This window comes from Periplaneta americana, chromosome 3 (genome assembly GCF_040183065.1).
Source record: "Periplaneta americana isolate PAMFEO1 chromosome 3, P.americana_PAMFEO1_priV1, whole genome shotgun sequence".
NCBI lineage: Eukaryota > Metazoa > Arthropoda > Insecta > Blattodea > Blattidae > Periplaneta > Periplaneta americana.
The window spans coordinates 95598663-95613773 of record NC_091119.1 but is presented as its reverse complement, the minus strand read 5'-3'; the positions used below and the strand labels follow the sequence as shown (position 1 = coordinate 95613773).

Genomic DNA, 15111 nt, shown 5'->3' with positions numbered 1-15111 from the left:
ACATTTGATGTTACCTTTATTTCTTGCATCAGTAGTCACTGAGAAATAGTAAGCGTTATTAATAATTTCAGTTATTAGGTTCAAAACTGGAGCTGAGACTACGACTTTCTGACAAACTGTTTCAGTCTTGCTTCTTCCTAGGGTCACTTCTGTAGCTATCTTAGAATCGTGAAATATCTCCCTTATTTAGTGTGACTGGCAATCCAAACTTCGGAAAGAATGGTGATGCTTAACAGAGTGATACACCAATGTCAGTTTTGATGCTCCTGTTTCAACAAGAGTTCAAGTAGTGAATCAATGCATGAGCTAGAAATCACGAAATGTCTGTTCAGTTTATATTTTGTGTCTGTAAGTGCTGGATTATGTCACCTTTGCCTCTGTTTGAACAAATCAACATCACATTTGCAAAATGTACAAAACACTTGGCTTTCATTACCATTTCTTTTCCTTTTTTAGAAATTTGATCTCCTCAAACTACTAGTTCTGGGTTTTATACTTTCTTTGGCGTCTTTTTGCAATACTGTAAATTCACTCAAATAACATAAAAGCAGGAAAATAGGTAAAACATAGGCCATAAACAACATGAGAATAATACCAAGGGAGCACTCTTTGAATGGCAGAACCGGATTAATGTTAATTAACATGTATTCTAATAACTAGCAATGCTAGTTTAGCATTATCATTGCTGTCAACTATAAAGAAGATATATAACTAAGAGCAAGACTCCGCTCAAATTATGGTTATGCAGAATGTAGTTCTGGCATAGTAGGCAACACTGCTGATTAGATGTATTTAATAGAGTACCCAACTTGCAGAAAAGAAAAACATTAAACTATTACAATGTTCACTGCATAGATGCAGATAATCATATTTGCAACCACATTTTTAAGCAAGCAATTTCCACATCATGTTATCTCTAAAAAGGAGTTTCGTGTTATAAATAATATAACATTATCATGTAATTAATTTCTCATTAAAGTGCAATTTCTTTTAAACCTGGACAAAAGGGCATCCGGACAGAATCCAGCCCAGACACCGAGACAAAGCTAATAAAAAATAATCTGTCCGGGTAAAATCTAGATGCCTGGTCACCCTAATTATAAAATCAATATTAGTGTCAAGTGGAATGCACATACTCGTTAAAATGAAACATTCACAGGCAGAGAACCTTCATATAAGACAAGGTACACACAAGTTTATGGTGCTGGCTGATGGTGACCAAACAAAATATAATGCAAGGTTTTGGCAACAAGTGTCACTAATGCATAACATCTGAGTTGTTTTTGTCATGTACAAGCAGTGTCACATTAATTACGTCAGTTTTATGTTTACAGTGACTTCTGTAAGCACTTCCAAGTTATTTTTTAGATTTTTAAAAATCAATCCTGACAGCAAGTTTTTTCTGAATGATGTGTTTTCTCTCACATATTTTTTTATGCAAACTAGTACTGTGACTCGTGTATTGTCACATTAATCACAAGAGTTTCATGTTTACAATGATCTTTGTAAATACCTTAAAATCAATCATGATGGTAATCTTTTCTGAACAATGAGTTTCCTCTCACAAAAAAAAAAAAAAAAAAATGGTGCAAAAGATAGCTGTGACCCAGGCACTGCTCAAACAAGCATTAAATGTGCAGGCAATGTGAAAAGGCAATTCTACGAGTGGTTTATAATAAATTATCTCAAAGAACATGATATGCCCAAGGAATACTTTTAAAGTTCTGGCAGCCATTCACTACATCAGAGAAAAAAAAAGTGTCATATTTACGAAATTATTGCCACGGAATTACACAACACAACTGATAACACTTCGCAGCTGCAAAGAGGTGGAGAAGTGACACAATCAGAATCTGATATGGATCAGCTTTTGCATATGATAATGAACAGTAACATGACTGTCTATCAGTTTTTCGCAAAAGGCAACATGAATCATATGGCAGTCAGTTCACATCTTCCCTACTCTGAAGAACTCACATCATACGACTTCCTTTGTTCCCCACAATGAAGATAGGATTGAAGCTGAGGACACATGCAAAATGTCACGAAGGTCAAAAAGCAGCATAGGACTCCCAGTACTGAGTTACACAAGTGTATTGTATATCAAGAATAGCATTTTGAAAAAGAGTAAAACTGCAAGGTGAAAAAAAAAATATATATATATATATATATATATATATATATATATATACACACACACACACACATAAACACAGGCATACACACACTTTTTTGCAAGGTTGATCCACACTCAATATGGCATATGTTTTGATATTTATTATCAATCATAAATATATTTCTGTATCCCGGTCACACAATAATTAATCATTCAATTATTATTTATATTCATATTTTAGATATTTATCATTTTTTACTAGGCCTAACCTTCTAATACTACAGTCACTTGTACTGAATACTTCAACACTGTTTTTCCTAAATTTCTATAGTTCGTATTATCTTCTTTTCATTTCATTTATCTAAACTCTCTTTACTCTTTTAATATCCAGCCCCAAGATTGCTATTCTATGTTACAAATTTCATTACTTTCTTGGTCACATCATTTAAGTTTGTGCAATCTCATCATAATATTCCTTCTGAAATAATCATACAGTGTAATCCTGTGCTGTTAGCTAATAACTTTTTTCCTAGTTACAAAGTCTGTCTCGTTCTATCTTTCTTACATGACTGGCCATCATATCTGCCTTACCACATGAAAATAACTCACTTTTTCATTCTTTATACCATATTAAATTACTCCCTTCACATTATACATATTATTACACTTCCATATTTACTGCCTTTGCGAACTCGAAATTTAATTTCATCTCTCATTTTTAATTGCTCACTTCTCTTCTTCTTTTTCTCTATACAATTTAGTGGCCACTATTTCACTTTACTGCACTTTATCTTTCTTCCAGCTTAGGCCACTATTTCACTTTTATGCACTTCCTCATCCCATCTTTCTTTAGTCTGCTTCCTTTAGGTGATAACATTCACGTATATATAGAGAGATCAGATGAGATCTGACGCACTCACAGTGGGGAATAGGCAGTGTAGAGTTGCAACCTAACCATACAAGTTTTCGTAACTATTTTAAAAAGTGTCTTATTTACCAACTTTATTGATGGAGGTGCTGAAACTGGTCACCTTCAATGTTTATACATTTTTGGCACTGGGTTGCAAGGGTTAGGGAAGCATTCATAGCCTCTCCTATCCAATTCCCAACCTCACCTGCTCGTGGTGCAACCTGCTTCTACTAAAAGGCTCTGGGGACCGAGTCACGGCGGTATAACCGTTTCATCACATATGGAGGAAATGCCATATTGATGCCCTATTTGCGCTGGCCTATCATGGCGTACAAAATTGTCCCATCTGGCAGACATGGGAAATGGTCTGTGGAATATTCGTATTCCTCCCAGCTAGGTCCAAGGGACCTGAAGACCAATGGTAGGTGCGACCCCCCCATTCACAATGGAGGTTGCGAGTGGGTGATATAACCGCCAAAGTATAAAAATTGGTGCCCCTACAAAACAGTTATAATACAGCTCAAAATGATGAAGCTTCTCAATGGGAAATTGTCCGGACATAAAGTAGCTCCTGATACTACACTGATGGAAGGAGGTTGTGTAGGCGCTGGAGTGTGCAGCACACTCTTCAATTTCTACACTTCTGCAGGAGATTAAAAACTAAGTTTGATGGAGAACTAGAAGCATTCCCCTGTCCCAACTTTGTGTTAGATTAAATTCATTCCACAAAGTGGCTATATTTTTGTGACTCCACCTCTGCTATCCAAGCCATATCAAGTCCAAGATATATACCGACATCCAAAGTTTCGGAAATTAAAACATTAATCAAGAGATTACAACAAGCAGGCAAAGAAATCACACTCCAATGGATTCCTTCTCATGTTGGTATCAAAGGAAATGAGACAGCTGATCTTCTGGCGAAAAAAGGCCCAAAAATTGTTGACTCTCCACAGGAAACAACTCAAAAATCAATAATTATTTCCACTTTTAGAAACGAAAGATCAAACCAACTGAAAGAAATTAGCCAAGGGAAGATGTGGGCGAAATTGGCAATAGAAAAAAACATCATTCCGGAAACTTCCCGAAGTGAAGCTGTAGCAGCATTCCGCCTAACTACAGGACATGACTGCTTGGCAGAACACCTCCATCGCTTCAACATTCTGGATTCACCAAATTGTATGCTGTGCAGAAGAAATGCCATCATGAACTGCGACCATCTTAGGAAATGTACTGCACTTCACAAATTCTGAAACGGGATGAATGGACAAATATATTGGGAGGCTAGAAGCCTGATGGCTGAGTTCCAATAGTCTGGAGCATTAGATTAATAACATTTTTGGCACCTCTTTATGAAATGTCCCATAACTCGCTGTAGTTCTGGTAGATATAATGCTGTTAATTTTGTGATGGATATTACATTTCAGGTGTTCCAGGGTGAGTGAGGTATTTCGTCACAGAGGGGTACTTCATGAACAATATCAGGTTTCTCAACACTAAAAATCAATGTTTTGTGAACACACATAACCATGGAGGTGGAACCATGTCTCGTCTGAGAAAAATATTAAATGTGAGTCTATTAGTCCATTATGAATATTATTCAGCATCCACTCACAAAATGCGTGTCTATGTGCAGGATCACTCAGTTGAAGGGAATGTGTCTTAGTTATTTTATACAGCTGCAACTTAATAATTTAGTAGCTTTTTGCACAAAGCCATAAGAAATTTGTATTTATTGTGAAAGGCGCCTAAGTGATTTTCTAGGAGACTGTTTCAATCAATGGCCAATATCATCTAACGTTTCTTCTGTGAGAACCCTGTGCTGTCTGTTTTGTTTATGAGGCTTAACACTTCCCGTTGCCTGAAATTTATTATAAAGATTATGGAATTTTTACACCCGGGAATTGTGTTTGAAACCACCTTCATACTTGGTTGGCAGACTGGGTTAACACATATGAATCATACATATTTACAAGTTAATCAGTTGAGAATATTTGATTAGCCATTATATAGTTTACACTTATTCACTTCAAATGTACAATAAAAAAAATCGTATGTATCATGTTACTCGCCAGTCATTTGGAGACTGATTCATTAGCCTTGACATGAGCCAGGACGAACATGTGCATGCTTGCATCATCGTTAACTTGTATGGTTATATCAGCATGACTCTACATGTCCATTCCCCACTGCCGCCACCAGTGTGTCAGCAAAGCACAGTAAAAATCACGTTCCTCCCCCCCCCCTCGCTCCAATTCTTACTACTGTAGTACTCACTGATCCCCCTTTTCTTTCAACTTCTTTCCTAAATAACCCCTTCACATTTGTTGAAAACTCTCTATTTTCATCTACTGATGTCAATGTTGTCAGCCGATCACGGTCATTGCTCACTTCTACTCATTTGACCTTCTGCTGATGATTGTCATTCCCTCTCTCCTCTGCTTTCAATACTGGTCTCAGCTGACACATGACTTACTTTTATAAACCCTTGCACATTTTTTCTCACTTCACCTGACTTCGCTTCCAACTGTCCATTGCTTTCTGACAGCATCTTTCTGCTTTTTGCTGCGCTCTCCATATTCCTGCATCCGATGCCCTCTCACTGCTGTTCAACTACATTAATTGATTCCTATGATATTTCTCTTTTTCTCAACACGTTCTTACTTATTTCAAATTCAGAGTGATTTTCATTTTCTTGGCAAAACTCCTGGTCATAACACTTTCATTTACTTCCAACAATTTATCTTCATGCATCTTGGCAAAATGACCATTATTTCTTGCTGCATTCATGAATGGTGGTAGTAACTTTCCTCTACTTCTTATCTTGTAACTAAAGTCCTTTTCAACTCCAACTTTTGTTCTTTTTTAGCTTTCTTAAGTTACTCAAAGTTATTTCTTTAGTTATCATCAGTGGCAGCTTCTCAAGGGGCTTGCAGGTTTGTACACCCCCCAGTAATGTTGCTAATCTCCCGGCTTTGTTACTATTAAAAATATTATTTTATTTTACAATTTTCATTCATGACTATCTGCAGCTGGCGTCTTGTTTTGTACGTCTGCAGGAGCCTCCGAGCCTCTTGGTTTGCAGAGATGTTGAAAACCTATGGAAGGTAGTTTATTGAGATGTTCTGCTAGTGCGGGGACAGGGGGGTTAGAGGCGTGGTCTACTGCTTTCCTCATTGAGAATGGTTTGTCGCACTCCCTGACATGGACACCAACGTCAGTGCAGAAGAAACTAAATTCACTGGGAAAGTATCTGTTTCAACTACACATTTGTCCGAAGTAATAAGCATGAAAAAGTATTCATTCGGCTTGTGCAACGAACAGTCGCATATTTCGCATATTACTTTCTCAATCTACATGCACACAAACGGCACAATACATAAAGGAGCTTGTATTTTGCTTTGAAGTTCTAAGAGTTGTCGTTCTGAGAATAAGTGCTGCTATCTCCCGACAGGCTACAAAAGCTGCATTTGAATTTTATGAACGAAAACGTTGCACTTTGTACTTGGTAGCATTGTGATGACGATTCTGTGCTCAAATGTTTTTCATGAGGTTAAATCCCAATATATAGAACGTAGAAACTCTGCCCACAATCCCTTCCACTTTTGGACTTTCTGTATAAATAGGTATGCTTGTATTTAGTCATTTTACTTATTAATTGCATATAAATTAGCTTTATATGTATACGCCCTCAGGTATACACGGTTTTAAACTTTAAAGTAAAGTATGTTTAACTCTTCTTCGATATCCATTGTGCACCACCATATTTTCAAACCACCAGCCGCCACTGGTTATCATACTTATAAATCTCACTAGGACTGGTCGATTTGTTCCTTTCCCTAGTCTACATGTCTGTCCTAAGCTCCTTCTCTAATGTCTAAGTTTAAAATTCATAGCATATGTTGCATACTGATTCATATTATGTTTTCATTTCATGTTTGCATCCAACTTCTTTCATTCCGAAAATTATCAGATTTCTCTTCCTTTGAAATCTTCAAAATATTTAACTTTCTCTTTCATTTGCTTGTTTTCCTGCACTAATTTCTCAATCTTCTCCCTGTTGTCTTCCAATTATAACTTCAAAGCTTTCTATTGTTTGATTACTATCTTGACATTTTGCAATTATAAGTTTTGTTCCTTTGAAGGTATTATTTTCTGAAAACATACTCTTATTTCTTCTCGCAATCTTTCCACCAGCAATTTCTCGTGTTCCGAGCAGATTCCATTTCCAACTTTCTAAACTGTATCTTACTATGTCTAACTTAATCTTAGGACACTGCCTTATCTACACTACTAACTGCCAGTCACAGCTCCACTTACTCCATGTCTGCACTCTTATTGCTGATGACTGATGGTCTTCCTTCTATTGCATATGCTTATGTGTATATGTGTCTTCCAAGGGTCTTGATATTAAATTGTTCAATTTGTCACTTAGGAGTAGCTGGTGCTATGATTGTGTGTTGGTTTCAGAGAATATGGACATGTTAATTATGTTAAATATCACTGCAATACCGAAATTGTAGAGACTTACTTCTATGAAGAGCTGCACACATTACATAAAGAAATTATGTCACATAATCCAGTATAATTTCAATTATATGTATCTAAACTGCTACTGCTGCTGCTTCTGCTATCACCACCACAACTACCAGTACTACCATTACCACTAATACTATCAGTACTTTTTCTTCTTATGTAATAGACAGTGATGATTTGTCCACCTTTCATGGGTTTTTTCTTTTCCCTGTCACTTTCTGTATGAAAAATTGTTAGGAAACTATCACTACCTAACCTCTACTGCTGCTTCTTTGGAAGACAGTGATGATATGTTCATTTTTTGTGGAGTCTTTTCCTTTCCTTATCACAGCCTGTATGAAAAACTGTTACGATGCTGCTACCTCCACAACCATTGCTAATGCTGTCACCACATCACTAATATCACTACACTATCACAATTGCTGCTACTTTGCTATGAATTCTATAGAAAAGCTCTATTCTTCGAAAAATTCAATGAGGATATAATTAAGATCTCTTTCCTTATGCTGTAACTTCATTTTTTTTCACAGGCAACGAAGTTTGTATATACTCACAGGTCAGAGAAAAACTCAAATTGCAACACTATTCTTGTGTGTCTATTTACATTGTTGGCAGAAACTATCTCATGTAAGCACTGAGTGATCAGAATTAATCTCCAGAATTCGCTTGGCAGAAGGTCAAATAGGCTTCACAGCTGTAATTTCAGCTATGTTATTTATTTCAATATTTATCAGAGCTTCCTCAAATCAGAGGCTGCCATTAGACAAAACATTCAAAAGAAAACAGACGAACAAACAAACAATGAAAGTTAACATAGTGACAGAAGTGACAAACAAGGAAACGAACAGTGAAAGCTAACAAGAAAAATAATAATGGCTCATCAGTTTTTACAGCCCAGTAGTAGTTAAAATCCATATCGGTGATTTCATACAAGTTTGACTCTTTAATTACGAGGAGGGCCAGATTATTTAGAACAGATTTTGTGCATTCCTAGAACTCATATGAGAAGTTAGGTAGGCCCTATCATTCCTCTTGCACCAAACAAAGCCTGTGACACTGATATCATTAAGTTGGTTATGGTCTTTATAATATGGAATGGTTGGAATGTAAATTGCCTGTTTCTCCCCGTGTATGTCTCAGGCTGCCCTCTGTATGTCCCGAATCTGATGGTGGGGATCAATGATCATATCCTGAGACAGGGATTCACTGTGTACCTGTTACTGCTATTGTCAGTAATTCCGATAATTTAGTTCCGACTGCATGGTGTCTAAGTATATGCAATGTTCTGCCATAAGGGCAGGCTCCTAGGATGTGTCCAAGGCATTCTATCTCACTGAGATATCATCTGCAGTGGTTGTCCTGAGACCTACCAGTTTGTCAGTTTTGTTACAAAATGCTCGCACATGTATATTTGAAAGAATTCTAATTAGGAATAATAATATTGTACAAATAGGAGGGTTGTAAATACAATAGTGCCAACATAGGTAGTATGAACATATTATTGAACTTACAAGGAAAATACATTTACAGCCCTTCAATATAATCACCAGCATATTCCTGTATCTTTTGCCAAATCCGTGGTAACCACTGAATGTCTTTAGCAAGGTTGTTTCTGTTGATCTCTCTGAGGACTACACTACTGCATGAAGTACTGATGCAATATCTGGAAACCTCTTGTCTCTAAGTGGTTCTTTCAATCATGGAAACAAGTCGTAGTCACAAGGACTCATGTCAGGGGAATATGGAGGATGTTCCAATACTTCCCAATCCCATCTCTGTAACAATTAAGCCACTGCTCCTGCGACATGACAACAAGCATTGACATGCAAGATGAAAGGTGGATTGTCTCTCAAGAAATGTGGACATTTGCACCACATATCTGGACATAGGTTGTGTTCGAGAAAATGTTGGTAATAAGCTGCATTGACACTTTGGTCTTGAGGTATAGCATAGCTAATGATAACACTTCACTGCTGTATGCCACTATTAGCATGACTTTCACTCTAGAGGGTTCATATCGCACTTTGGACGTGGTGATCATTTGTGGTTTCATTCATCAGATTGACGCTTTAGTTCAGGCTCGTGTGCCTGGGCCTACATCTAGTCTATGGAAACAATATGTTGCAGGAATATGTTTCCTTTGTTGTGGTATCTCTGTAGGTGGAGTTGAGCTATAGCGTATCAGTGCCACTTCTATGCTACTGTCAGGTTATGAGGAACCCAGCGTGCTCCAATTTTTCTCATGTGGAGATTTCTCTTCAGGATGTGCCACACAGTTTGATGACTGAGTCCAACCTCGATGGATAATTCTCGTACAGTCCAGCTATGGTCAACGGCAAGAAGACCTCGCATTAATCCACTTGTTCGTCACAAATGGATGGGCGACCTGTGAGAGCCACGTCTGCTTCATTTCAACCTGTACGAAATGCAGAGACTCATTTTGCAACTGTCTGATACAGTATTGTATCGTTGCCACAAGCTTCAAGTAACCCTAGATGACATTGGCGTGCATTTCTACCACGGGCTACCTCGGTTTTTATCCACGATTGGTGCTCAAGTTTAGTAAACATGCTTTAGAGCAGTTTAAAATAGTGCTCTACATTTAACCACGCACAATAACATCTGTTGTCATAGCAACCAGTTCTATCATTCAATACATTGACAATATCTCCAACTATGATCACCAGTTGTCTTGTATCACATGCAAATGCACATGACCTATTCCCAGCAGTGTTGGCACTACTTTATTTAGAACCCATGTATAAATTGATTATTATCATTATTTAAAATAACTCTGGGCAAATTATTACTATTGAACAAATGAGTATATTTTCATCATAGTTAATTTTTCCCGATTGCTAATAGGAAAAGAAGAACCTTATAAATGTGAAAGGAAATCATTGCCATTATTGAAACAGTGTCACAGTTGAGTTTATTTGGACACTTAGTCTTAACCAAACTGGCATCATAATTTCACTTTTTAAAACTTACCTTCACTTCTATGTCTCCAATTTTGTTGACTGCACGGATAATGGGTCGCCCAACCATTGATGGGAATATGTGAGCTGGAAAGTTGGAGCCTGCATATCCGCATTTCACGAACTGCAAGATAATGTATGTGTAACGAAAGCTATTTCATTTAAAGAGCATAATGAACACTAGTCACTACATTAACATTCCACTTCTGCCATCATCTGGTATATTTCACTGCCCCAAAGGTGATATAAGAAGTGTTGTTGTTTGGTAACTGTCTGAAGACAGTCTGGACTCCACAAGTGACACCAACAAGGCATCACTCATGAGGCAACTAGGCCAGGAGATAATGAGGTAGGATGGCCAGTTCCTTTCTCCCTCCATTGCATACATCGCCGATTAGCTATATATTACACTATTCAGACTTCAGATGTATACAAACAATTGAGGACCATTTTTGCAAAACTTGCTAACTGTAAAAACTAAATTTTATAGGAGACACAAAAAACTGAAATATCTCCAAGTTTTGCTATAACTCGCACTTAGCAGAAAGCAAGTTTTGAAAAAACGATCACACTTTAACACACTACTGTGCAGGAAATAATAAGATTTTCCTAAGAAGCTTTTTAACATCATGTAGAGGCCTGTCTTATGTTCACTAATCCACCAAAATCTCAATTTTGAAAATTTTGCAGTTAGCAAGTTTTGCGAAAACGGTCCTCTTTCTCCAACACATATCGTCAAGTGAGATGTACTGCCTGATAACAGATGTAAGCTACATATAAGCCAGAACCTCAATCAGAGGTAAATATTAGTGTTGTGGGATTTAATCGATTAATCAATCAATTTCTGTCGTAAGATTAATCGATCAAAAATATTTAGGCCTAATCAAATAATCGAGTTGATTAAAATTAATCAGTTGTAGTTGATATTAATTATTATTTTGTTAATACAAACTCATACTAGAAATTCCGACAATATTCCTCTCTTGGAAATTGCTTATTTAAAAACACAATAGTACAATTATTTTCTAACTGCAAAGCAGTTAGCATAGGGAAAATCTTTGCACAAACACTTCAGAAAGAGATGGAAATATGAGGACAGTGACCTGGTCTACCTCTATTGAAAGTTGAAACACAATGCGAAACCCTTATTAAATTTTATGGTTTTCCAAGAAAACTTCCACCTTGTAGTCAGCTCATCTTCCTAGCATATGAAATACATACTTTTCTGGGATTCGTTCCCCTCATCCCTTATAAAATAGTCATGCCTAAACTGTGTGCAAGTGAGAGCGTAACTAATCTTTTTCCTTTTTCTGAAATCTGGTCATTCGATTACAATAGGGGCCAGTCTTGTTTCAACCTCTGTACTTTTGCAGTTGAAGTTTCTGTACTGAGTTTGCATATGAAAGTTGTGTGTTTAGTTTGATAAAGAAAGAAAATCAGTTTTATTTGGTCTGTGAAAAGTGTAAACTCCATTATGTCATATGAGAATTTGAGAGGTAAACTCTGTGAAATGTTTGGATTTAAATTTAACGATCGTGGAGAAGTGCTTGACAGAAAAAAAAGTTTTTTTCGTGTTTAATGATGCAGGAAACATTGTTACTAAATGTAGAGCGGCACTTAATTCAGAGCATGTGAATGCACTCATGTTTAAAATCATGGATGAAGTAGTATTAACTAGGTAAGTCTTCATACTTTTTGTTATTTCTGTTTGTCCAGCGGTTCCCAAAGTGTGCTGCGAATGATTCTTAGGGGCTCCGTCTGCGGAAATTATGAAGATGACAAAAATTGCTAATTCCATCTAGTCTCTAGCGGGGAAAACGGAAACTACTTCCATCAAGCGAAAAATACTTTCTGAGAATGTAGTTTGCATTCTTCTTGCTACATGGAAGCATTAATATTAGATCTACTCGTCACTGTAACTATCTCGATCTTTCTTGCTTGCCAAGTATGCAGTGATTCTCGAAATCTATTTCATTTTTTATATACTGGGCAGGCAGCGTTTGTTATTCGTGGTACGTGGAATCTACAATCTATTGACCGTTACGTTACCTCAAAAATATATATATATATATATATATATATATATATATATATATATATATATACTCTATACCTGCATGTTAATTTGATAGTAGATGTGTTAGCTAAACTTTCGTTGAACCGGAACTGTTGCTTAAGATGGGCTCCCTAAGACCTAAGAGTCATTAGCCATCAACCAGTGCTCAGTCAAAAGGAGATAACAACAGCTATAATATTACTTTCACAGAAGATATTGCGAATATATTGAACATGATCCTGTCTCTGAGTCTACGATGCCTAGTGTAGAGGTATTGAAAGTAACAAACGAAAATATTGTGATTCATATTTGGACATGGGATTCACTGAGTATGCTGATGAACGTTCACAGTGTGTGATATGTAACAAAGTTTTTCCCAATAGTTCTATGTTCCCTGCCAAACTTAGACGGCATTTCTCAATTCAAGAATTCACAAATAAAACTGCAGACTACTTCGAAAGAAAAAGTGACGAACTCCATGCAGTTCAGACAAAATTTTACCTCGTGTAAAAACAAACAACGAGAAAGCACTGAAAACGTCGTACTTGGTTAGTCATGACCAGGCTCTTGCTGGTAAATCTCACCCTTGTTGGAACTCTTATGAAACCACTATTAGTGAAGGTAGTGAAGTGCATGGTGGACGAGAAAACTGCAAACTTGATTTCCAGTGTGCCCTTATCAAATAACACTGTGCATAATGGAATCCAGAACATATGAAAAGACGTAAAAATATCATGATTTTCCGTATCAGTTAAACGAAGTTTTTGTTACAACTTGACAAATCCACGGCCTTTGCCAGATTAGCTATGTTAATTATGTTTGTGCGGTATGAATTTTCAGGTTCTTTCATGAAATATTTTGTTCTGCAGCCATTGCCATCCTCTACAGGAGGTACTGAAATTTTTTTCTTCTTCATTGAAAACTCGATACCGTGGGACAATTGCATTGTGTGCACAGATGGCGCAAAGGCCATGGTAGGTCCTGTTGCTGGCGGTTACAAGGATGAAGAAAGTTTTAAAAACTGAACAAGTAATCACTGTGTACTACACTAACACGCCCTCGCACGAAAAAATGTCAGCTTATTAAAGCAGGTACTAGACAACGCCGTCAAAATTATCAACTTTGTTAAGGCACGACCTTCGCAGTGTAGACTACTTAAAATCCTGTGTCAAGATATGGATAGCATACACAAGACATTGTTAATAATATTACACACAGAAGTGCGATGGTTGTCGCGCAGTAAAGCGTTGTCCCGATTACATGAACTTCGAACGGAAGTTTATTCACTTTTGAATTACCAGAACAGTTTGCTAGCAGATTATTTGAATGATCAGGAATGGTTGTACAAATTATGTTATTTGGCAGACTTTTTCAAAAATGAATTCAGCACATACATACAAGGTAAACAGAAGACTATATTCGATGCTGATGACGAAATTGTCGCACTGAAGAAAAAGATAGCGTTCTACATAGAAAGCATCGACAATAAGGATCTTACGTTTCTCAGTGAATTCAAACTTTATAGAAGAAAATAACATAACAATGAATGTCTCATTCATAGCAATGATGAAAGAACACCTTGACCATTTGCTTCAAAATATGAATTCATACTTTCCAAGGGACACTCAAGAATCGATTCTAAAGAAATATGAGTGGATTGTAGATCCATTTCCAGTGATCTCAAAACCAGTAGGCCTCACTGCTTCAGATATGAGGTCCTTATAGACATGGTTTCGAACAGCCACTGTCAGGCATAATTTAAAAGCAAACCATTTCCCAAATTTTGGGCTAAGTTAGGGGAGGATCTTTTGATATTAAGTTCAAAAGCTAAATTTCTCTCACTGCCTTTTGGTACTGTGTACCTCAGCGAAACGACCTTTTCGAGGTACACGGCTACAAAAACAAAATATCAAACTTGTTTGGATACAGAAGACGATATAGTCTTCAACTGACTTCTATGACACCGGACATTGACAAACTCTGTTGCAAGAAACAGGCACATTCTTCACATTAACTTCAGGTGTACATGTAACATTGTAACATTTTTTAAATATCTTAACTACTGGTTAATATCATTTTGTAGATTTAAATAAATTATATCCAGTACTTTTTTACTACTTTTTTACTATATATATATATATATATATATAAAGGAAACAATAGTAAAAAAGTACTGGCTATAATTTATTTAAATCTACAAAATGATATTAACAAGTAGTTAAGATATATATATTCATATTCCGTTTATGTATCGTGTGAAATATGCTTCATAGAACGTAGACAGATAAAACTAAAAAGTAAACATTTCTTGGGGCTCCACGAGAAACTTCTGCTTCAAAAAGGGCTCCGTGGCCGAAAAAGTTTGGGAACCGCTGTGTTTGTCTCAAAAATTCCCAGAGAAATTGACACAATAAATTATAAGCCTCATAATAAATATTTAGTAAATAATTAAAATAGTTGTTTTGTAATACAACGATACAATATAGTACAGATATACAACATTTAATACTTATGCTTG

The 15111-nt window shown here is 36.6% G+C and overlaps 1 protein-coding gene across 4 annotated transcripts in view; it reads right to left on the bottom strand.

Annotated features, from left to right (window-relative positions):
* The window catches only part of Arp2 (Actin-related protein 2), a 61304-nt gene that overhangs the window by 31224 nt on the left and 14969 nt on the right, over positions 1-15111 (bottom strand). For all 4 annotated transcript variants that reach the window (XM_069820979.1, XM_069820981.1, XM_069820980.1 and 1 more), the window contains exon 2: positions 10551-10661. In XM_069820979.1, coding sequence (XP_069677080.1) covers positions 10551-10661 — 111 coding nt within the window. The remainder of the gene's footprint in view (positions 1-10550; positions 10662-15111) is intronic.